Here is a 26519-nt window from a genome sequence, read left to right on the forward strand (position 1 = left end):
TACAATCCCACTGCAATGAATTGCATTATTTTTATACAGTGCTTCCTACCACTTATAAGCTCTTTCAACGCATTTGGAGCAGACGCTAAGACGGCTATTTCGGGCTACCGTGCCACTTGAATGGTGACCTCGAAGGCACTTTACTTACTGTGTCTCAGGATTTATCTGTTGACTTGTAACTGAAAACGAACATATACCCTGACTCTTATTTGAGCCCTGAAGAAGTCCCCATTGGGACGAAACGCGTTGGCTAAAAGGATTATGAATAGTGTATTTTAACAAATTGATATGTTCATCGTTTTCTATAAAGAATTAAGGAAATAAGAACATAACGACTTGGCATATTCTTCAGATCATCACGAACAATCTGCGCCTAACTGACCTTGAGTGCTTACACAAATGATGTGTGCGGAATTCCTGTTTTCTTTATAACTTATAAGTGCTGTAAATAACAGTTGCTATTATTACCCATATTAATGGTGCTCAGTTTATTAACTTTAGAAGAATGGAGATGGTCTTGCCAATATTCAAACTTGTGACTCAGCTGTCAGTAGTGAGTGCAAACCTATTCAGCTATTTTGCTGGTCCAGATACAAATACCTTCTTATATTGCTGCCCTGCTTCAATGCAAGCATATATGTATGCGTACACAGATATTTGTATAGCCCAAAACCTTGCTGTACAGCAACAGAGCGCTTAATAGCAGGCATAGGCTGAAATATTATTCATAATTATTTGTAGAGAGAGAGAGTATTTGGTGGGGGCTTGTGGGTTGGTTTGTAACCTGTAGAGCGGTAGTGTTCTCTGTAGAGGTGGGTCTTCAGTTCTTTCTGAATAGCTGAAGGGTAGGAGCAGCTCTGATGTGGCTGGACATATTCTTCCAGGCCATGGGGAGTAGATGGAGAAGGCTGCTTTTTGGGCTTTTCTTATTTGCCTTTCTTTTTTTTATTTTTTTTTATAAATCTTTTTATTAACATACATCGGTATCAGATATACAAATTTGCTTTTACTGTTACTAGTCCTGTACAAATTCGGATTTATACACTCTTCTTGTTGATGGACTGTGGTGCTGAACCACATTTGTGGTTGTTTGTGTTATATCCCCTTTAGTGGGAAGGCGCTCCTGGACAGGGGGCCTTTTGGTTTATTAGCACGCATCCTTGTCTATTCTTGATATTGTATGGGTGATTTACAGTACATGTGCTGCATTTCGTGTATGGTCCACTGTCCATTGCTTTTGGTATCAGATGTACAATACAGAAGAATCAACAAAATTGTTCACGGTGATGACATATGAGAAAATAGTTTACAGCATTACATAGTGAGGGGATGCTACGGGATGAGGAGATCATCTTGTTCGATACTACGAGGCGGTGGACATATCTCTCCACGATACACGTTCCAAGGGCTCCAAATGTGGGACCACTTTTTGGGGCAGCCCCTGGCCAAATACACCGTCTTTTCCCTGTGCATGCACCAATCAAGGTCTTTTTTCCAGGCTTCTATCGTGGGTGGTTGAGCTGCGCCCCATAGCTGTGCGATATTTCTTTTGGCAAGCATGAACCCCAGTGTGACCCATTGTGTCTGATGAGTGTTCAGGTCTGTAGGTTCCCATACAATCAGGATGCACCTCCCTGCCTCTGGTTGGAGACAGACTGGGAGCACTGCATTGATTGTGTCGTGTACCTTGCACCAGAAGGAACTGAAGTAATCACACTCCCATATGATGGGCATGAATGTTCCTATGTGGCCACATCATCTCTTGCACTCCCCTCCGTCAGCCCTCCTCATTTGTATCAGACGGGGTCCAGTGATATACACCCTATGGAGGATTTTGAGCTGTACTAGTCTAAGGCGCGCTGGAATGGGGACCACGCTAGTGGAGGATACTGCTTCCTGCCAGTCCTCGTCATCCATCTCGATACCATCCCTTATCCATCTCTACCGTAATGATTAGAGGGGATCCGTCATGTTATTTATCAATTTCTTGTATATTAATGAAATAGTGTTTTCGGGTAAGTGGCCATCTAATATTCTGTCCTCCAATGGTGAGGATTTGGGAGGAGTAGAACCCCTTGTAGGCTCAGTAAATGGAGCTTCTCTGGCGTAACTCCAGTTTCTAGGTCTCCTTCTAACCGGTAAATCTCGGCCTTGATGTCCAAGACTTCTTTTTGTTTATCCTTCTTCATTCCAGAGATCAAAGACAAGGCCTGACGCCGGATTACAGTCTTAAATGCTTCCCATAATGTCTGGGATGAGGACCCGGACCCTTCATTGTCTACGAAGTAGTTTTCCATGGCTTTGATAAGGCCTTTATGGATCTTCGGATCCCGGAGGTACCATGAATTAATTGGGGCGACTCTTCCCACTGTAATCTGGTTGAGGACTATGTGGATCCATACCGGCGAGTGGTCGGAGATGCCCCTGGCTAAGTGCTTGATTTCATGGATGTGGGTAACTTTTGAGGCGGGGACTAGGCAGTAATCTAAATGGGAAAGGCTATGGTGTACCCCGGAATTAAAGGTGTGCTGTACCCTATCTGGGTGATATGTTCCCCACCCATCCACTAACCCCATGGCATCGAGAGAAAATCAGGCAGCCAGCGGGAAGAAGGCCCCAGCTCTCGCGGGAGATGTCGGTCCAGTGTGCCCTAAACCACCGCTTTGAAGTCGCCCCCAAGGACTAATAGGCCACCTGGTATGGAGAGCAGAACAGCACCCAGATCTTTAAAGGTGGTGCTTTGAAAGCCTGGTGGAACGTAAACAGAGATGAGTGTTACGGACCGCCCCTCCCATGTGCCCGCCACCCCTATGTATCTGCCCCAATCATCCGCCCATGTGGAACTTACAGCAAGGGGGAATTAATTTTTTATCATGATACCAACACCCCGCGAGCTGGAGGTAAATCCAGCAAGTGCTACCATTTTATATTCCCATTTGTGCATCGCTTTACATGAATTTCTGACAAGGTGTGTTTCCTGAAACATGACAATATTCGGGGCCTGCCGTTTAATATATTGGAGAACCACGATGTGTTTGATCTTGTCCCCAAGCCTGTTAACATTCCAACTCAATATTTTAACATTTTTGTCCCCCTGTGCACTCATTGGATAATTCATAAGTCTCAGTGTCCTCTGCGATAGAATCAAAACCAATTACTGATGTTGAAACCATAATAACAAACTAACACAAACCCCCAACCAACCCCCCACCCTGCTGCCCTGCACTCTGGGCGTAGAACTGCCCATGTAAAACCTGCAGAGTGTCTGTCGCCCTATGGAAGAACTAAAAGTAGAAAGTGCAGGGACGCAGCATACCGTTTTCCTGTTCCCCCTCCCAAACTGTAGCCATGAAGTCCCCAAAGAGAGTCACGCACCACAGTTCTGGGTGTCAGCCGTTAGGGGGAGGCCCCCCTGGAGATCGGCCACAGGGCGGCCCGTTACCTGTCTCAGCATGTCCCAGGAGTCAGTCCGTTCAGCGGAGTTACAGCGTCCATTCCAGCCCCGTCAGCCGTGGGGCTGGGAGGTTGCATCGTCACCATCACTGCGGTTACGAGGGGGGCGATCCGTCCAGCGCTCAATCCAGTCAGCCGCTTCCTCCGGTTGTTCGAAGAACCAGGTTCGTCCCTCTGCCTCCACACGAAGGCGCGCCGGGAACAGCATGAAGTACTTCAAGCCCCTCTCCCTGAGTTTCTGTTTCACCATAATGAATGTCCGTCTCTTCCTCTGCACTCTTGCGTGAAGTCTGGGAAGAAGGAGATGTCCGCATTGTCGTAGCGGAGAGCGGCCCACATCCTGGCGTTCTGGAGGATCACATCTCTGTCCCGGAAATTCAGTACTCTCGCTAGTATCGGGCGGGGGGGGGCTCCTGGACTTGGACGACCCCCCGGGACCCTATGCGCCCTTTCGATGACAAAGAATTTACTGAGGTGCTTGGGCTGTAGGTGTGTTAGGATAAGGTCTTCCACGAAGAGATCAGGTGTCTTCCCCTCGGCTTTTTCTGGCACCTCTAAAATACGTAGGTTGTTGCACCGTAGGTGCCCCTCATAATCGTCCAGCTTGAGCTCGGTGAATTTACGGAAAGTTTGTATGTTTTGGATCTCCCCTTGGATCTGGGCGATGTCTCCCACCAAGCTAGTTGCGGTGATTTCCACCTGTTTGACTTTTTCATTAAGTTTGGTGATGTCCGCTCGGATCAGGTTTACATCAATAGCAATGGTATCCATTTTATGCTCCAAGAAGGTCTTAACACTGGTTATTGCGTCCATGACATCCTTTAGCGACAGCTCTTGATCTTCCCCTCATTGATCGCTGGTGGAACTGCCCCTGGATTGGTGGCCCTGAAGCATGTCTTTTGGGAGGACATAGTGGTCCAGTTTATTGAATTGTACTGTTTTGGGTCCTTTAACACCTGCGGATTTGCTCATTTCTATTACTGCTCCGTTGTACCTTCAGGACCTCCCAAATTGATATGCCTCTTTTCCCGGCTCCAGCAGCAAACCCACACGGCGGGGTATTGTGTCCCAGTCTCTGGTTATCGGTCACTAGGCGAACCCCAAGGCGAGGGAGCAAGGAGGAATGACGGCGCAACCACCCGCTGCACAAGCGCTCAACCTCCTTCGTGGTAGACAAACCTGGTGAACGGATCCGGCCACACCCAACTCGGTGTGAGATGGGCACACTACAGCATAGAGCGCGATCGCGGCTTTCAGATGTAGGCGAGTCGACGTCCGGCTGCCTGCCTGGGAGACCCCCAGCCCCACACAAAGGGTCCAAAGGGCCGTGCACTATTCATGGCCTCCGCTGCTCACTGCGTTTCTGCTGTGTCCCTGGGAAGGCGGGGGAAGGGCGGGCTCCACGTTTTCAGTCATTCGCCCGCGGTGTATTGAAGTAGTATGAAGAGAAAGGGAAACGGGGGAAGGGGGGTGAGTCCTGTGCCTCCAGCCACAACACTGGGGGCCCCCCGCCACTTCACCACATCCTTTGGCGTGCACCGCCGGTCAGAGTATGGCAGCAGCTGGTCGCGGCCCTCGCTCCTCCCCTCCGACCCAGTAGTCGCTGGCAGATCTTGCTGGGACTCCCCGTGCAGTCACCAATTTTCAGGTGGGCTCAGCTACGCTTCGGGGATTCAATGTGGGCACCTGCTCCGGATGTGCAAGTCCCCAGAGTTCATGCAAAACTCGGTGCGCACGCATAGCGCCAGCCGAACCTCCCTGTCCTCACAGTGGCAGCGGGTGGAAACTGAGCCCCCGGCTCCGGCGCTTCTACAAGCCCTTGACGAGTGTGACCCATAACTATGGATAAAGGCAATCCCCGATATCGGGAGTTGGTGTAAATTGCCCCGTTTACTTTCTGGTTTGTTTCCCTACCTCTGGAAACCGGATTATTACGTCGGATAGACGTGGGGAAGACAGTTGTTACGGAGCTAGTAGATTAGGTTGCCATCTCGCTCCGGTGCTTGGCCACGCCCCTCTCTTTGCCTTTCTTTGTTTCACATCTGGTGATGTCCTGGCTCCATGTGTGGGGCTAGCCACTTGAGGTGATTGTTTTCTGGGCTGGGTATACAGGGGTACAATTCTGGTAAGGGATGCAACTGGTACTGCAGAAGATGCAGACTTTGAGCAGAAGACAATGCTATTTGTTCACTGTTGGGGTGATGTGGACAAATTGCTTGAGGACTTTGATAGAATGTGCTGCTCAGTCCACAATGCCTTTCGGGGTGGGGGGAGGTGAAAGTTGTGTTAGGGGGATCATTGAGCCGAGTGTTGCATTCCTCCAGGTGGGTGAATACAAAACTTTGAACTGTTGTTCTGAAGCCAGTTCCGGGTAGGGATGTAGAGAAAGTACCATGCTGGCTTTGCGTTGTTGGTGGTGTTCTTTTAGGTAGACGTCTGTGTCAAGGGTGAATGCAAGCGATTTTGCTTTGGGTGTCAGCTGAGGGTTGAAGCCGTCGAGGGTCAGGTCAAACCACAAGACTTGCATCTGTGATGGTTGACCAATAGGAATTGTGTTTCAGTCGGATTGGACTTTAGGTTGGTGCTGTAAGAGACTTAGGGCCTCATGTAGGTAGCCAAATACCGGTCGGTAACGGCCGATTTTCGGTAATTTTACCGTTACCGACCGGTATTTTGGCTAATGGTATGTAGGGGGACATTTTTTGGTGTCGGAATTTACCGAATCGTTAAAATTACCGAATCGGTAATAATACCGAATCGGTAATGTTACCGAATCGGTAACTTATCCGAATCGGTAATTTTACCGATTCGGTAAATTCCGACACCAAAATTGAGATGTAGGGGGAGTGTGTGGGTGTGTGTTAGAGTCGGTATTTACCACCAACTTTTAGTTGGTGGTAAATAATTAAAGTATGTATTTATGCATTTTGACGCGCGTAGCAGTGTGCAATGTGGCATACATACATGCCCTTAGGGCATGTATGTGTGCCACATGTGCACACATGGCCGAATCAGGGGTGCAACAGGGTGTCAATGTGACACCCTGCCACCCATACAAGTGTTCCCCCCATTACCGAATCGGTATTTACCGATTCGGTAATGAGGCATACCTTCCCATCAATGGGAAGGTATGCCTCATTACCGAATCGGTAAATACCGATTCGGTAATTACCGAATAGTAACGAATCGGTAAAAAATACCGACTCATTACCTACATACGAGTTACCACTTCTAAAATACCGATTCGGTATCGTTCGGTATTTTAGAAGTGGTAACTGGTATGCTACCTACATGAGGCCCTTAGGCAGGTTTTTGAGTCAAGTCTTTTGAACCAAGAATATTTTCATGTAGAGTGAAATTTAGGCCTATTCTTGTAGTACTGGGCCAAGCAGTGCCTTTACAGCTAAATCTTACACAAGTGCATGTTTTTTCTTGACATCATTACAGAGTAGTCCTCACTCAGTGCATGGTCTTGGTTGTAGTAACTTCTATTTTTACTTGCACTGTACATAACCGTGCTTGTAGTTATGCATGATGCATGTTTCTACTCATAGTCCAGCCACAGTGCGTGATTTTCGGCAGCACGATTTTACTTGCTGCCATGCACCCAGTGCTGCTCTTTATTTATAGCTTGCACCAGGGCATCACTTTCATCTTACCCCTGTGCTAGTGCGTCGTTTTATTTTTCCTTTATTTAGGTGCTTTATAAAGTTCTGGTTACCATATTATGATACACTTGGAGAGCTAGAATGCACAGGATAATAAGGTGCCAAAATACACACAGCAGTGTTAACAGCCAAGTAGTTGGAGCAAGTGAGTAGGGGCTATATGTATCAAAATCCTCTTTTGCGATTCTCAAATAGCGATTTTTTGCGAATCGCTATTTGAGAATCACAAAATGCTATGTATGTAGGATTTGCAATACATTTTGCGAATCCTACATATTCCTTAATTGCGAATATAAATTTCTATTCGCAATTAAGGAATACCTCCCCATTCATTCTTATGGGCCTAGAGGCCCATAGGAATGAATGGAAAGACATTCTCAATATGCTATTAGCAATTAGAGAATCGCAAATTGAGAATGCAATTTCAAGGGTGCAGGGTGTCAAAAGGACACCCTGTTGCACCCCTGAAATAAGCATGGGTGCACATGTGGCGCACATACATGCCCTAAGGGCATGTATGTGCTTCACATTGCACTTTGAAAAATGCAAAAAAGTGCATTTTGCAAAGAAATCGCGAATTACCACCATCTTGGCTCTGAGATGGCACTACAAAGCCCTCAAAAGTTCCTCACTCATCGCTTCAGAGATCAGCCTCTTGTTTCTGATGATTGATGAGGCAATGCTGAAGACTGAGGACGCCGTGTGAAGCCATAACGTTGGGCCTTTATAGAGAGCTTCCAGAGACAGTGTGGTGGATTCAAATGTATACATATTTAGCCATTTCTATGCAGCTTGTTTCTGAAGCCTCTGCAGTTTTGCTGTTCTTTCGCAGGCCTGTGCAAATCATGTTAGAATAGTCTATCTTCTGAAAATGAGATATCTTTTATGTCCAGTTCTATGAGGGAACTTCAGGAGAGGGAGGGTTTTAAGACAGAGGGTCGCATGTTGACTCCACCACAGTGTTGATTTGAAGGGACATAGAGAAGTCCCAAAGATTTTTGTTTAAGTGGTGATGGGGCAGTCCAAAACCACAGGACTATTGAAATGAGCAGTGAGGGGGTGTCATGATCTGCTAGATTAGAATTTATATTGTATATCTATTTAGGCAAATAAAGCTTTGTGTCATGCAGTGGTCTCAGCCGCTGGCAATGTTATCGTGGCCACCAGAATTGTACTCAAAATGACTTTAGAGTTGTGTATAACCAGAATATGTCTTGAAGTAAATAATGTTCTGATCTCGTAGATGACGAAGTTGCTGCAAGCAGCAATTATGCAGGACACCAACAAAAGGGGAACTTGTATGTGTGGTCAAGCCTCCTCCTGTTCTTGTCCTGCCAGTGTATGTTTTTAATTGTAGTATTGGACCAGTGGATGTGCCTTCACGTAGTTGTCATCTCACGAATTGCCTTACTTGTAGTCATATTTGAATGCATTGCTTGAGACCTATTGTAGTCCATGGCTTTATATTTAGTAGTGACCACTGACTGGCTTTGCTTGTTGTTGTGAGAGTAAAGAACTTTCCTAACTTTCCTTTCCCAGTGCATTCTTTTGTCTTTAGTGTTGAACCATTGCACAGCTTTCCTGACCGCCTTGTATGGAGAGTGCATTACTGTCATGTACTAGGCTTAGCTTTACTCTTAGCTGGGTTCAAATGCTTCTCTTTGAAGTGATTTCAAGTTGCATCTCTTGTACACCATCCATGACTTTACTATTAGTCCAGTCCTATGAGTGGTGTTACTTGTAGCCTAGTTCCAGTGCATTGTATTACATCCAGTCATGATTTCCCACCTTTATGAAAAGGACAGAATATTAACATATATAAATCTGGAATTCTTCCATGCCCTGTCTTACCGTACAGCTTCTCCCTCTGCTTCCCATGGGAGGTCTGGAGCTTTATATCACCATGGAAGTGGCCGGTCAGCTCTCCGTGGTGTGTGAGTGGGCTGGAAAATGCGACAAGTGATTCGGTCGCATGCACTCGTAGAGCGATGCAGCCTTCCCCTGGGGACAGAAAAGAAGTGAGCATCAGAGGACCCCAGTCTTACCCAATTCCCAATGTTGTAAACACAAAACATTTTCTGGAGGCAATGCTTTAACCGAAAGACCAGAAACAGACGTTCTATTTTAACAGCAATGTGTGCTACAATCTCTGTACATTACCTAGGCTGGACGAGAAAGGATGTGTAACAAGCATTTGCAATGCAATAGGTCTCACATTTGTGAGAGTTTGAGATGTTGACTTTGTAAATGACAATCCCTTTTATTGATGTGTTTCGAAAACCTGCAAGCGATGCGTAAACATGCACTTTGTACTTATAGACCTTGCTTACGAGAAGCAAGGCTGGAAGTAAAAGAGGCTCAGTTACTGACAGCCTTGCTTCTTGTAAGCAACGACTATAGGTATAAAGTGCGTTTCCACAATGCTTGCAGGTTTTCAAACCACATAAATAAAAGGCATTCTCATTTACAATGCCAATAGCTCAAACTCTCACAAATGTGAGACCTGTTGCATTGCAAATGCTTGTTGAGCACAGAGACGGAGGCAGATGCTGGCATAGTAAGGCAGGTACTGTGATGCCAGGCCGTGCATTTCAAAAGCAGGAGGAAGGATGAGGCAGTTGCAGTCAAAACAGACCTCGGTCTTTAAATGCACAGCAAATGTGGCAAGACAAGAGCAAGATTTACAGCCCTGTTTACAACAGAGCTCTGTAAACCACGAGCACTGGTTTCAAGTACTCCAGCTTAAAGAAAGAAATAGTGCTCACAAGCTCTGAGTAATAACACATGTAACAGGGGCAGTCCTTGAAAATGGGCGTAGCATTTAAAGCCCATATCCTGAAAACAGCATGTCTCGCAGAGACAGTGCAAGCGCTGCTTAGGCAAAACCTAAAAACTGTGCTGGTCTCTCTGGAGTCTCCAGTAGGTGTTGCACACAAGACAGTTTCCAGAGAAGTAACCAGAAGTGGAAGGTGATACACTGGTATAGCCTCCTGGTAGTACAATGGATACCTTAATCTCACCACAAGCAACAAAGACAAATATTTCGTACATGTCCTACTAGAAGCAATAAAATTAACTACCAGTGCAATTAGAACAATCATTATAGGGTTTAATTGGCAGATAAACTAAGAGAATTTCAGATGCTGTCACTATGCTAATCTTTACACTCTAAAATTGGAGTTTAAAAGTAAAATAAGAGTAAGTTGAGAAACAGACATTTTGATTAGATTCATGCCTCCACTGGTTACAGCAGCTCTCAGTCATTTAACCTCTTCAGTGCCCATGACGAGATAGTCTCGTCATGGAGCACGGTTGCGCTGTGCCCATGACGAGACTATCACGTCATGAACCCCACCCACTAGTGCAACGCCCGGCACAGGAGGGGGAAAGGGCGTGGCACTGAAGGGGTTAACACCAAGCCATATACATGATCAGGGCCACTGGAATAATGCTGCAGAGAAGCACGAAACTATGCAGCAGGGTTGATTAAATTATGCGCCAAGAAAAGGTAAATAATGTGGCATAAAGCAGCCCCTTATTTGATAGCATGACTTAATTTTTTTGTATGTTTACAACTGTCATTAGCACCGATTTAACAACCAAATACAAAAATAAGCAACTAAAAGAAGACCATTTAACCTTTATGAAGGGTCTTCGAATGCGCATGAACACACATCAACACATTTTTAGTAACTTTTGATCTATGTGAGCTAGATACTATTCTTTTTGTTAAATTGTGCAGAGTATGCAGCAGATGATGAATTATGTGGCAAAAGCAGCAAATCCATAATTATGCGAAAAAAGGTGCGGCTGCAGAAACACATAACTCCAGTGGCCCTACATATGATTTTACTTTGCCAAAACAGCATTAGAGCAAGAGATAAAGGGAGACAGAGATAGCGAGAGAGTGAGGAGACAGTGTCCTGCCCCACATCTGCCGGGTTCATCCTTTACAGAGGCCATACACAGAGCCACAGATTTGCCTGTAACCAGGCTTGTGTTTCCTTGTTTCTCCCAGTTATGGCAGTGGAGACAGCTTGTCACAAGTGCCAGAAGCAAGTGACATGCAGGACCACACACTGCCTCAACAGAGAGGTATGAAACAGATAGAGCGAGAAACCATTGGGCGGTTTAGGAACCCACAGATGATATCTCTAGAAGGAAAGAAGAGCTGCTTGGTAGGGGGCCAGTTTTGGCGTAAAGGGAGGGATGATGTTCTGTTTGAATCCGCTGGTTGCTGACTCTGCCATCGCTTGATTGGCCACAGTCACACCAGGTTTGCTTCTTTTCTAGAGCTCTCAGATGCTGTCTGCAGTTCTCCTTGTGGTCTGCCAATGCTAATTCCTGCCACCTGTGTCTGGCGAAGCTTGCTGTAGAAGTTGCCAAATTTCCTGTTGGATTTCCCTAGTAGAGCCTTGTGGAATTGATTTACTGTGCCGAGAATACCAGCCAGATAAACTCTGGTGCTGCACACCACTTTGGAGCCAGAATATACCAGATTATACCAAGCAGGAAGACAAAGGAAGCTTTTGGACTGGTTCCCTGCCTGAGTGTAGACTGAGGATATAAAAGGGCAACTCATAGGTATAGGGTATACAAGAACACCAAAATAATTAACAGGGTTGTTTTTGAGTAGAAAAACAGTGGCTGAACCATGGAGTTCCTCCCCGGGTCAAAATGTGAGCCCTGTTATCTCTGATCCAAGCCACATACAAGCAGCAGCGTGATAATGGCTCTGCTAGATTAAGTGTGATGTGCTCTCATTAGATCAAAAACTAACAACAATGTCTCAACCGGTATCATTGAGGAAGACAAGTATATATGCATGTATAAGACATTACAAGAGGGTTAAGGGAGACTTGAGGTAAGTTATAGAAAGTGCTCTTGGCATCATATATTTGAAATAACAAATTATATATAACAGTTATATCAGCACTGTGTGCAAAAATTGCAAGGGCAACCCTAAATGAACTTGGTGCACTAATGTGCTTGTGACACAAAAAGGTGACGGGGCAAGTGACAAGTGAGAGAGCAGCGGAAGGCGCAATGTGACAAAGTGAAAAAAATATATATACAGAAATACATGGTTCATCAAAAATTATTTACAATGGTTGGTGAAGGCTTGGTCAGACATTTTATGTGAACCATAGTTGAATTTGCGCCGCAGATTGCGCTGAATGGTCAAAATTCGTTTTTATCTCTACTGATGACGGATGATATCTAGAAACACATGTCTAGAGATTTACAGCACTAACCTGCACCAACTTTGGTGGATTCCTCCAGTAAATATTCAAGTAAGCATGTACCATGAACTGCATTTACCATAATGCTAAGGGGCCAACTGTGCTGGGAGGTGAAACAGTGTGCTCCCACCCCTTTCTGTTTGAAAAGTTTCCCTTGAGCCATTGAGCTGACGAGCTTGTGGAGATGCGCCTGTGAGCGGTACTCAGACCTGGAAGGATTGTAGCAGCCTGCTCAGCAACCCCGATTAAATTTGTTTTTATCTCTACTGATGACGGATGATATCCAGAAACACGTGTCTAGAGATTTACAGCACTAACCTGCACCAACTTTGGTGGAATACTCCAGTAAATATTCAAGTAAGCATGTACCATGAACTGCACTTACCATAATGCTAAGAGGCGAACTGTGCTGGGAGGGGAAGCAGTGTGCTCCCACCCATTTCTGTTTGAAAAGTCTCCCTTGAGCCATTGAGCTGATGAGCTTGTGGAGATGCACCTGTGAGCATGTGAGAGGTACTGAGACCTGAAAGGATTGTGGCAGCCTGCTCAGCAACCCCAGATTACATTCTTTTTTATCTCTACTGATGACGGATGATATCCAGAAACATGTGTCTAGAGATTTACAGCACTAACCAGCACCAACTGTGGTGGAATACACCAGTAAATATTCAAGTAAGCATGTGCCATGAACTGCATTTACCATAATGCTAAGGGGCGAACTGTGCTGGGAGGTGAAGCAGTGTGCTCCCACCCCTTTCTGTTTAAAACCCACAACAAGGCCACCATCTTCGCAAGTGTGACGCGGCTGATGTGTGTTAGAATTGAATAGATTATTACTCCACTGCTCATGCTTTACACTGTATTATGTTAGCATTCATGTAGCTATTTTGTAATGGCCGCTACTGCATATGAGTGTGGCCGGTCCCTTCTAGCATTGTGCAAGTTAAGTTAGCATTTGCGACGCCATTTCTATTTTCAGCCGCCATATTGCACTATGATCTAAACTAAGCTTCTGTTACCCTTTCTGCTTGCCTCAGCAGAAAGCTGCTGTTCGGTTACTTCTCCTTATCATAGTCAAGGCTGAAACCCTAATGTACTAATGAATAGCTTATTCTGCTTTCACATGCCTATCCCTGATCGTAGCTCTGCTCCCACACTAGAGAGAGTTGAGCCTGAACAAGACAACCTTGGGAGTCTGATAACGTGTACCCATTCTGCAGGTAGCTCATTCTTCTGTGCCTCCTTTGTTCAGCCTCTGCCGAGGCTGTAGTTTTCCACTAGGGGCGGGACTTGGGAGGTGTTGGAAAGCTTATCATGTGTTACCAAGTGTCCGGAAGTCAGTACCCTAGGCAGCCATCCCATGAGGCTGGTCCGACTGGACTCCGCTGCAGCACATTTACTAATAAATAAGTTAGTTTGTATTCTCTACTGTCGTCCCCGACTCTTCATTTTATGGAAGGCCGAGAGGTGGTCGCGAGTGACCCGGGTGGCCCATTTTGGGTCACTTCCTTCATGTGCAACAGCTGGAGTCTCTGCCAGAACCTTGGTGATGATTGAAATGAGGCAACCACCTTATCCAGGTTGCCCCGGCGGACATCTTTTGGGTCACTGTAGACACGGATACCCAGATATTTGAAGGTGTGCCTGGCAACTGGGACCGCGTTAGGTCAAAACCTGTCCAGTAAGGTAAAAACACAAGACTTCTGTGTGTTTACACAGAGTCCCAAGAGTGTACTAAAGGAGTCCAAGAGTCTCATAATTGGCATCAGACCCTTATTAACATCATTCAAGTAAATCAACGGGCAGCTCTGTCGGTTGCCCCTTTGAATCCAAGCAGTGCTCCGAATATTCCCATCCAACTCTCACCCATGCCATTGGCGCTGCATACAGGACAGCTCCTCCCCAAACCCCATGTGGTGGAGGACAGCGAATAAGTAAGACCAGGAGAGGCTGTCAAAGGACTTCTTCTCCACCGAGGGCCCCAAGGCCCCAGGAGTATTCTCCATCAGCCAGTCTAAAATGTGAAAGAGGTGCCTAATATTCGAGGAAATACTCCTCTCTGAGACGAATCCGCATTGGTCCAAATGTATCAAAGAAGATAAACAAGAGTGTTTGCGGATTGCGATGATTTTACAGTCCAGATTGAGAAGGGACAGGGCTCAATACACGCTTCTGTCCAAAGCGTTTGTCCCTTGTTTGGGATTTCTCTATGAGGGATTCCTAGTAGGATACTGGTAGCTGTCCCTCTATGAAAGCCACTGCTAAAACCGAGCCAAATGCTTAAGGAGGTACACCTGAAAACGAATTCCAAGGGAAGTTCATCGTTGCCAGACATTTTGTCTGTTGCCATTGTTTTATTGCCAGGGCTGTCTCACGCTCAATGATCGGGCCATGGGCTAACCTGGCAAATGAAGGGGCATGGCTAATATTATTCAATAGGGGCGGAGCTAAAATGGCAGACAATCAGGATCGGCTAATGCTCAGGCCAAGCTGAGAAAAAAACGTGGTGATTTCTGCATTTGAAACTGGACAACAATTAGAGCACACATGAACCCTAAAATTACCCCCCTGGCCCCTTACAACTCATACATTCCCTGATCCCTAAATTTAGCACCCTGGCACCCCAGAACCCATAACCCATACCCGCCTTGACCCCTAAAATTGTCCCCCTGGCACCCTAAAACCCATACCCGCCCTGAACCCTAAAATGTCCCCCCCTTGCACCCCAAAACCCATACCCACCCTGAACCCTAAAATTACCCCCCCTGGTACCCCAAAACCCATACCCACCATGAACATTAAAATTATCCCCCTGGCACCCCAAAATCCATACCCACCCTGAACCCTAAAATTACCCCTGCCCCCCAAAACTCATACCCTCTCTGAACCCTAAAATTACCCCCCTGGCCCATAAAACCCATACCTGCCCTGAACCCTAAAATTATCCCCCTGGTACCCCAACACCCATACCCACCCTGAACCCTAAAATTATCCCCCTGGCACCCCCAAACCCATACCCACACTGAACCCTAAAATTACCCCCTGGCACACCAACACCCATAGCCGCCTGGAACCCTAAAATTACCCCCTGGTACCCCAAAACACATACCCACCATGAAGCCTAAAATTATCCCCCTGGCACTCCAAAACCCATACCCACCCTGAACCCTAAAACTACCCCTGCCCCCTCAAAACTCATACCTGCCCTGAGCCCTAAAATTACCCCCCCGGCCCCTTAATACCCATACCTGCCCTGAAACCTAAAATTACCCCCCTGGTACCCCAAATCCCATACCCGCCCTGAACCCTAATATTATCCCTCTGGCACCCCAAAACCCATACCCACACTGAACCCTAAAATTACCCCCTAGCACACCAACACCCATACCCACCACAAACCCTAACATGATCCCCCTGGCACCACAAAACCCATACCCACCCTGAACGCTAAAATTACCCCTGCCCCCCAAAACCTCATACCTGCCCTGAGCCCTAAAATTACCCCCTTGGCCCCTAATACCCATACCTGCCCTGATCCCTAAAATTACCCCCCTGGTACCCCAAATCCCATACCCACCCTGAACCCTAAAATTATCCCCCTGGCACCCCAAAACCCATACCCACCCGGAACCCTAAAATTACCCCCTGGCACCCCAATCCCTAACCTACCCTGAACCCTAAAATTACTCCCTGACACCCTAAAACCCACACCCAACCTGAACCCTAAAGTTACGCCCTGGCACCCCAAAAGCTGAACACTACAAGCTTACACTACATTTGCATATTCGGAGGGGACTGTCCTCCTTGACGTTTCCATGCATGTAAGTCTAGAACACCGTTCACTCAGAGTAACCTAGATATGCAGCCAGTAGGTAATGCTGATGATGCTGTAGAATGCGTTAAAGTTACAGGAACTTACTTAAAAACTGCTGCCAGCTCTTCTGATACTATTCAGTGGAGTCAGGCTGATCAGCAGCACTGTCGTCCTGACATCCAGCCCCTCCCGAAGGTCTTCACTGTGTAGATAGATGTTGGTCAAGTTTCTCCTTGCCTGAGCCTCCCCTGCTTCTTCGTCTGTGCCCTTGGATGCAAAAAGAGACAGATCCATGGCCCTGTTCACCATTCACGGTGAGCAGCGCCGTTGATGTGTATTCCATACAAGTGCACAGACAGCAGGGGAAAAGTGATGGCAGTGCAGGTGACACTTTTCCTTTGTAAAGTAATTCCTGCTGGCGTCAGCCCAGGGTTTGCTGTCTGTGCACTTGTATGGAATACACATCTATACAAGTGCACAGACAGCAAACCCTGGGCTATGATACCAGCAGAAATTCCTATACAAAAGAAAGCGTTACCCTGCACTGGCCATCCCTTTCCCTCTGCTGTGCACATCTTCCCACTCCCACCCCATGCTCACATTCACAACACATCAAGTGCTTAGGTGAAATCCCTGCCTGCAGGCAAGGTTATCACCTTGGTGGCACCAGTCTAAAAGAAAACAAAGGGTGGGGGCAGGGAGGGTCGCTGAAACCGTTCAGAGGCGGGCTGGTTCTGGGCCTCTCAGAAGGGGTCATAAAAATCACATTCTCGGATGCTTAGCATTCAACCATGGCTCGTTCTTAGCACCTGGTGGTGGCTCAGATCAAAGTAGGCGCTTTACAAGCGTAATATGCTACACAGAAAAAATACAGAAACACAACATCTGGGAAATCGTTAACACTCTAAGGGAATGAAATATTACGTAAAACGTCAAACACAAACAGGAACTAAATCGCTGATATGGGTTGCCTTTTTACATTCATTATTTAGAAATCGGTCAGTGTTTATGTCAGAAAAAAGGGCATGACCTTAGAGCCCGATAAGGACCCGTTGCAATGTCCTCTGTGACCCGGGGGACCCAGCCCATTTAAAGCCCTGGCTAAGGGGTCACTTCAGAGAAATCCCTGCTCTGGAATGGGGGCTGAGCAGGATGTTTGGGGCGGGGAAGCAGACTCATGGTTCCTGCGCGGCTTGTAGAGTGTCTTTTCCCTGCTAGTGGAGGTGCGTGCTTCAGTCATGCTTCTGCGCTTCAGTCCTGTCCAGATCTGCGCACCCGAGCGTTTCGCATTGTAAGTACCATGGATGCATTGGTGAATGCTTTGCAGACACGTTCGGGTGAACTCAGTACTTTTGGTGACGTCATGTGTGAACGCAGCGCCCCAAAGTGAACTCACCAGTTAATGTAGGGTGACCAACTGGCATGGTTGCAAATTCAGGACGGTAAGTGTAAAAATTCAGGACAAAGGGTCAAAATTCGAGACGAAAATTCAGGACAGAAGGTCAAAATTCAGGACAAATCTTTGGAACAAAAAGTACGTTTTACTGACACATCAGAGGAAGTTGCGCGATAGTATAAAAGTAAGTAAATAGACAACCACTTAAGTACAAGTTAAAATAAGTTTATATTGGGTTGAGACAATCGTGCACTTCACGTTTTTTTGGTATGCTCACAGCTTTGAGCAACTGTGCAGGTCTTTTTGAGGTATTTCATATGATAATAATCTATTTATATGGTTACTGCACTGGGTTGTCCAGTCTGATATTTTGTTTACAACTCATGGTCGTGAGCAGACATGTATGGTGAGAGAAGTGCTCAGGAAGATCTGCTCGGATAGAATTTGTTACTAGCATCTCATATCTGAGTGCCATTGTGAGCTGTAACGCGGCAAGCATAGGTGAACTAGAGGGAGTATTGCTGTGATGAGCCCACGATAGGGAACGCATTATGAGTGTTTCAGCAAGTGGAACTTAAAATATGGAATCTGACTTTGCTTGTGGGGGCTTCGCAGAGAGTTGCACTAGCTGACGGAAGTCACAAAGGTGCTTTTCCCTGCAGCTTTCTTAAAGAAGGCACTGTCAATACACTATTACATAGTTTATTTTTGACACCTTGCCTATTGTTACAAACAAAATATGCATCTCAAGCACAGCTTATGGCACTATGAGGCTATCCCTAAAACCTTACACCTAAAACAAAGCATGCAAACATTTACAATTACTAGTGTAACATTCAAGTAGCAGTTGGGTGTCACTCAAAATATCGTATGCATGATGTATGGATCCCACACATAAGCACACAGCAAATGCAGGATAGTAATACATAGGCAAGGGAATAGCCAGAAAATTGAAATACCTCCCACTTTGAACTAAAGCTCTTATGGCACCAAGAAAGCAAAGTAAGTCATCACAACCCTCCCCAGAAGAGCTCTCTTGTCCAAGGATCTAACCATTCATCCTTCCATCAAACCCCTGACATCCACCATTTCAAATGTACTTTCTGTTATCTATTAATTTTTTCATCCACCATTCAGTCTTTCACCATTCATTCTGTCCTTCCATCTGGGTTACCATTCATATCCAAACCTTTTCAACCATTTGCAAACCTATCTAACATCTATTCTTCCATCCATCATTTCACTCATCCATCCCTCCATCCACCTTTTCACCCAATCCATCCATCATCCATCCACCCTTTCACTGAATCCATCCTTTCACTCATCCATCCACTCTTCCACCAATCCATCCATTCACTCATCCATCCAACCATTTACCCTTTCACCCAAGCCAGTCTTTCATTCATCCATCCACTCTTCCACCCATCCATCCACTCCTCCATCTAACCACTTACCTTACCTTTCCACCCATCCAACCACCCTTTCACTTATCTATCCATCAACCATCCACCCTTTCACCCAATTCATCCTTTCACTCATCCATCATCCATCCACCCTTTCACCCAATCCATCCTCTCACTCATCCACCCACTCTTACACTCAGGAATTCCATTCACTCATCCATCCAACCATTTGCCTTTTCACCCAAGCCACCCTTTCACTCATCCATCCACTCGTCCACCCATCCATCAATTCACCCTTTCACTTATTAATTCATCAATCCATCCATCATTTCTCTCATCCATACACCCATTCACTCACCCATCATCCACCCTTTCACTCATCAATCCATCCTTTTACTGATCTATCTTTCATAATTGGTGGTGGGAAGGGTGGGAACCCCCAGGACAGCGCACACATGCACCCACTACTGTTCTTTCACATCCCCTACTTCTCACCTTTACTGGCATGATCGAATCTTTTCTACTGCTGCCTCAGTCTGGTATTTTTCTAAATGGCCCTTGTATTTTTACTGGAGCTGTTAGTGTTTATTCTTGTTTATTCTTGTATACAGACAGACATGCACAAACATTTCTCTATCTCTTTCATTACAGACAATAAAAACAATACATTGATTTACAATGGGCTGTGTCTGTGTCTGTGGGAAGAAGAAAAAAAGAAAACCCTGGTGCCTAACCTGATACTGCGACTTGTTTCACAACTCACTCACCCGTTGAACAAACCGCGGCAGCTGGCTGTGGAGGGTGGCGGCGGTGGACAGCTCTGGCGGTTCTGTCTGGGTTCGGCTCCGAGGGTCTGGGGTTCCGGTCATCGGTAATCCCTTGGTGTCCTTGGTGTCCTGCGTCGCAACGTTGATTCCGTGGTGGGCGCTTCAAGTGATTGGTGGCTGTTGCTGGTCGATGCGGCTCCCTGTCTTTCATTTTTCCTGCCTCCTAGGGCATACACTGTTTGTTGGGACAGTGCTGCTCAGCAAGAAGAGGTGGCGGAAATTCAAACGACCCGGTAAACTCTCTGGAACTCAAAGTGAGCCCGAAGGTGAGCAAGAGCGTCGGGCAGCGCTTAGGGCGGTATCTACTAAGTCAGATACAATCCCAGCTAAAAACATGGAGCAGGACTGGGAACAGAGGGCTGACTCTGAGCAGATAATTGACACCAATGCTGATATTGTTGATATTGTTGATATTGATATTGATATATTGGGGTGTCAAGGTGCCCCGGGAGACCAGTCTAATCAGGAGATTCACAGTGTATCTACCCGGCCAGAAACAAGAGGGCTGAAAGGTAAGACGGGGAGGGAGAAGGAGAAAGAAAAAGAAAGGGAGAAGGAGAAACCCAAAATCAAAGTCACAGCAAAATCGAAAAGTAAGAATAGAGATAAGGAAAAAGATGATGATAAGGATATGGACGGTGATGGTGATGGTGATGAATGTAGAGACACGATTGACCTGCTGAAAAAAAAAGCGAGGCGGCTCCAAACAATAAAAAATCTAAAGACTGCCATAAGAGGTAACGGACAACCAGACATAGCCCAACCTCGAATATCAAACATCTTTAATACTGTGGCCAAAATATCTTCGGGCCTCCCTGAGGGCTATAGCCAACCCGGACCTGATCCGAGGTCTATTAACACATCGCTAGTGGCACAGGGAGCTCACCCCCTAACTAGCGTGTGTACTGAGAAACAGCTTGGTGTGGTAAAAGCGTTGAACACTGCACAAATGGAATCAAACGAAGCACACGAACCGAATGAACTGAACAAGACCACACCTGTGCAAACCAGGGTGCAAGGAACAGAAGCACCAACAGCAGTGGTTATCACAGCGCTCAAAAAACCAAGTATTGGCAAAAGTCTCCGCTTTGACCGTTCCTACATTAAAGTCACCCAAGGCTTGGAAGACACCAGCTTTTCTCAATGCACTGTTCGGGACCAAGCTCAGGACCAAGCCCGCTTAGTGCTACAAGAATCCGATCCTGACTCAAGTTCAGGCTCTGAAATTTATGAAACTGGCGCCTCAACCTCAAGCGAGCAACAGAAAATGGAACAGACAAGCTCTGAATATATTATGTCAGACCCCGAACTATCAGAGCTTGATGCACAAAAACAGAAACCCTACTTAAAAGGTAGCTCTACTAAGAAGAATCAGGAAAGAAAAAGGGAAAGACAAAAGAGACAAGAGAGACACAATAGACTTATGTTCGAAGATACCACGGATCAAGGGAGTAACACTGAACCAACAAACCATAAACCCAGGAAATCCTCACCACAAGAATCTGACATAAACCTAAGTCCCATGGGGAAAGTCGTGAGGAAATCCAAGATATCTAAAAACTTGCAAACTGAGATAGGTGACGACAAAACTCTCCCTGTGCGACATCTTCAAATCAATTAAGAACTTTCAGGAAGATGTCAAGCATGATAACAAGAAAAACCACGTAGCTATCCAGAAACTTCAAGGAGCAATACAAAAAGTGGGACAAACTTGTCTAGAGATTTCGGACAGACTGGCCTCAGTGGAAATACGCACGGAAAATCTTGAGAAAGACGTCTGTGATTTCCAAACACTTGGGACAGAACAGGATGGTATAATCAAAGACTTAATGGTGAAGGTTGAAGACCAAGAAAACAGAGCTAGACAAAACAATTTACGTTTTCTTGGGGTTCCCGAGAACGTTGAGGGAAATGATCCAAGGGGTTTCATCACCACACTACTGAAAGAATCATTTCCAGAACTACATATGTGGGACTATAACAAGGAAATACATCGGGCCCATCGCTTTCCCTTGATACTTCCTAAACGAACCCAGACATCAGTACAACACCCCCGTGCATTTCTTGTTAACTTTGGCAATTTTTTGTTACGGGAAACCATTTTTGATCTCGCACGACCGGCTAAGAAAAGAGAATTTAAAGACTTTGCGTTCTTTTGCAGACCTGATTTTGCCCATGCTACGGTCGAAAGAAGATGGAGGATGAGACAACTATTCACCCCGTTTGAACGCATTGGTGCCACTGTTTACCTACAGAACCCTGCACGGTTAAAGATCATTTTTAACGGCATCACAAGACGTTTTACTAGCGAGATTCAAGCTGAAGCATATTTAAAAGAAATTACAATCTCAGACAAAAACAAACCTAAAAAATAATCGTTTTTTTTCTTCAAAATTAGCTAATTTGAATCTTGGTAGACATAACAGGAAAGCTATGACATACAAGTCACAAATGGCAAAGAGCGAGGGGAGCAAAAAAAAAAAAAAAAAAAGGAAAATACACACAGAGTTGTTAAGAAAAAGAAAAGATATATATCAGGTCAGCCGCCGCCTGCTGTCTTCTGATTGCAATGATGCCCATAACCTGGTTCATCTCGAATCAGGTAGCCTCTCTTAGGGGAATGGGGTGGTGGGGATGGGTGGTGGGGAAGGGGGCAGGGTTTTTTTTTTTGTCCATTTCTACACATACAGTTTCTACTTGTTTTAAGGGGATTAGGGGGGAAGCGAGATGGGGAGGGCCTACAGGCGTAACAATTAGGCGAGGAAAACTGGTATCCCTAAAGTTTCAAAATGAGTAAAATTAACAATTTTACTATTAACATATGTGGCCTAAACGACCCAAATAAAAGACAGAGAACAGCCGTTGGTCTTAACTCAACTGGGGCAGACGTAGTCTGCCTCCAGGAAACCCATGTTGAAAGATCCCAAATTGTAATCTTAAAAACTCTGGGATATAAGGTGATCACGGCAACAACTCAGAGCAATAAAACACAAAGAGTTGCAATTTTAGCTCGTAGTGGGGGTCTTCAATTCAGTAAATCAGCTGCAGATAAATGTGGACGATGGGCAATTACTGAATGCCACTATGGAGTGGGGAAAAAATTGTCCATCTGCTCGGTATATGGGTGTGTTGAAGATGACCCAGGTCCTTTAGAATTTTTATCCAATGAACTGGCTCATTGGCCATTACCATTGATAAAATGTGTTGATTTTAACTTAAATCTTCCTTCAAACTGGGCGCTGGGGCACCATAAGTTTAAGTATCAAGGTCGAAAACCGAAAGTTTTCAGAGCCCTTGAAGAATTATGTAACACACATGGGTTATTCGACTGTTGGCAATTGAAGTGTCCAAATAATACAGGATACACTTTTTTTTCAAACCCACATCTAAAGTTTGCTAGGCTGGATTATATATTTGCATCACACAATATAGCCACACACAGCTCCATAGATCGATTACCCAAGGTATTGTCTGACCACAACCCTCTAATTATATGTCTTGATATTGGTAAAATAGAATCCAAATACAATAGGTGGACGTTTGAAAGGGCTCTACTGCTGAATGAAGAATACTGTAAGATTATAGAGAAATGGATTCCCAAATTTTTAGAAAACAATCTTGGTAGTGCCCCGCTGGAAATTGTCTGGGACACCCTTAAGGCGGGAATCAGAGGAGAAACCCTGAGATGTTCAATCAAAAACAACCAAAAAGAAAAATTAAAATTAAAAAACCTACAAAATGAATTAGCTAAAAAAGAGGAAGAGCTTATAATAGCAATTTGGGGAAATACCAATATTGAAGAGGCAATTAGAGATGTTGCCATTACAAAAAATCTAATTGTAGAAATGTTTTCAAATAAAGCAGTTAGTAAAGCCACCCAAAATAAAGAGAAAATCTACGAGCTCGGGGAAAGTATCGGTCATCATCTTGCAATTCGAGCTAGACAGGAATATACGGACAGTACAATTACAGAAATTAAAGACCCCACTAAAGGCCTCACCCAAGATCCCAAAGAAATTAGAGATTGTTTTAAAAGATATTATTCGGAACTCTACACAGAGACTTACAAAAACCAATCTCAAATCGATGATTATCTAGAGACTGTCAATTGGACTCAGCTCTCCCAAACTGATAGGGACAACTTGGCTGAGGCGCCGCAATGGATTGAAATATTACTATCTATTAATAGTCTTCCCTCGGGTAAAGCAAGTGGGCTCGACGGAATTCCTTCTGAATTTTATTCCAGATTCATTAAACAACTTAAAAAGATACTTGTAATGCTGATGACCCAGGTATTTCATGGTGGACTACCACCAGGATCTTGGGCACAAGCAAAAATAATTGTCTTTCCTAAGAAAAACAAAAATCCAACCGAGTTAGGGGCTTACCGTCCAATTACCCTCATCAACAATGACTCTAAAATTTATTCCAAAATACTTGCCAGTCGAATTGCTCCAATGATATACAAGATTATATCGGCTAGGCAACACGGATTTGTTCCAGGCAGATCTACCACTGATCACATACAGAGAGTCATCACACTCTTTGACGTGACCGAAGTAGCAGGAGACCCTATGGCACTGATATTACTAGACGCTGAAAAAGCGTTCGATAGGGTCTCCTGGCAATATTTATGGACAGCCATGTCAAAGAGTGGAATCGGGGAAAAATTCATCAAAGCAACCAGTATGATGTATCTTAACCCAGAAGCAGCAGTTGTGATAAATAGGGATATAGCTGAAAACTTCAAAGTGACGAGAGGAACGAGGCAGGGTTGCCCCTGCTCCCCATTACTTTTTGCTATTTTTATAGATCCTTTCATTCGGAGGTTAGAATCAAACCTAGCAATTTTACCAGTGAGGACCCCTAATGGAGACACCAAAACATTAGCCTATGCCGACGACATTGCTTTAACCATAACCAACCCTAGTGATGCTATAAAACTAATTGAAACAGAAGCTAATCATTTTGGTGAAGTTTCAGGCTATAAACTAAATCAATATAAAACTCAAATTGTTATTAATAATCAAATTAGCTGTGCTGACAAAAGGATTGTCGAAAACGCGACTTATTTAGGGGTAAATATCACCTCCAATCTTAACAATCTAGTTATGTTAAACACGAATCCACTGTTGAAACAAACGGAGCTATCATTGAAGAGATTACATAATTTACACTTAACAATTTTTGGTAGGAGTAATCTAATAAAAATGGTATTTTTTCCTAAATTCTTATATTTCTTTAGAAGCATCTGTCTAATTTTTGATCAATATATCTTTACAGAATTGGATCGTATCTTCTCTCGTTTTATCTGGGGATATAGCAGATCGCGTAGAGCCATGAAGTTTATTAACTTACCCAAAGATAGAGGTGGACTTGCCCTACCTAATTCTAAAGCTTACTGGTGGGCTACTACACTTAATTATAGCAGAGCGCTTCTAACTTCAAATCCCGTTTTCAATCTAGCAGAAAGGGTTTCATCCCCACAAGAACTTATCCTTGGGGCAGCAACACGAGATCATCTCTGGCGTTTGACCTATGACTGTCATTTTAAAAAGGTCCGGTTTAAAACCTTTAAAGGAATTTATAACGTTTGGGGTAATGTACGCAAAATACTGGGGATTGGTAGATTTTCATACTACACGACCACCCAGTGCAACCAAAATCTCCCCGCAATTTTTTCTGGTTCATGTATGAAACGCTGGGCCATGTTAGGAATCACAAAGCTTGGTGTATTTTTCAATCAAGCTGGGATTAATACATTTGAATCACTAAAAAAAAAATTCTCATTAGAACATCGTGACTTTTACAAGTACCTGCAAGTAAGAGACTTCTTGTTGAAAAAAGGGGGTGGTAACACAGCTTTTCAGAAAATACAGATAATAGATATGATTATAAAGGATAAAGCAATCAAGATTGGCGAAATCTACAATAATTTAATTATAAATCTACCTGACGACCTTGACAAGCACTTTCAGATATGGCAGGAAAAATTAGAAATTCCCGTAAAATCCGTTCAAATTGCATTCAACCTCTCGCAATCAATTTTAATATCTACCAAACTACAAGCACAATTTTACAAGACTTTTTTTCAGTTATACTATACCCCTAAAAAGATAGCAAAATGGAGCATTGGCAAGGGGACGAGATGTCCAAGATGCGCACTTCCCGAAGTGGATATAATTCATATGTTTGCTACTTGCAAGGAACTATATACTATTAGACGGGATATCTCTATTTTTCTTTCTAAAATCCTCAAAACCGATATTGTAATAACAACAGCAGAAATAGTTTTGGGGGCAGAAGGGGATTATCGATCAATTCAAATAAGGGGATTAATATTTGTTTCAATGGCAATATTTAGAATTTGTTTAGCGTCGGCCTGGTTAGATTTACATCCACCCTCATTTCAACAATGGCGAGCGCGCTTACTCGCAACTTATAGCCTTGAAATAGCTATATATAGATATAAGGGCTTGAACAAGAAAAAGAAAGGTCTAGCGGTCTGGGATCCACTCAGATTATGGATAGAGGATAAGGAGTAACCTTATAAAAAAATAATAATAATTGTTAATATGTCTAAATTAAAAAAGGTTTTGTTATAACTTTTTTTTTGTCAAAAGCATATATATGCAAATATACTGTAACGCCTGTATGCTGGTCGGTGGTGGGGGGGGGGGGGGGAGGGTTGGGTAATGCAAGGTAAGCCAAAAAT

At 44.7% G+C, this 26519-nt stretch overlaps 1 protein-coding gene across 4 annotated transcripts in view; it reads right to left on the reverse strand.

The window, feature by feature from the left end:
* The window catches only part of INPP5D (inositol polyphosphate-5-phosphatase D), a 660212-nt gene that overhangs the window by 92270 nt on the left and 541423 nt on the right, over positions 1-26519 (reverse strand). For all 4 annotated transcript variants that reach the window (XM_085634688.1, XM_085634689.1, XM_085634687.1 and 1 more), the window contains exon 23: positions 8973-9122. In XM_085634688.1, the coding sequence (XP_085490814.1) occupies positions 8973-9122 (150 nt within the window). The remainder of the gene's footprint in view (positions 1-8972; positions 9123-26519) is intronic.

The sequence above is a fragment of the Triturus cristatus genome, chromosome 11 (assembly GCF_964204655.1).
Source record: "Triturus cristatus chromosome 11, aTriCri1.1, whole genome shotgun sequence".
Taxonomy (NCBI): Eukaryota; Metazoa; Chordata; class Amphibia; order Caudata; family Salamandridae; genus Triturus; species Triturus cristatus.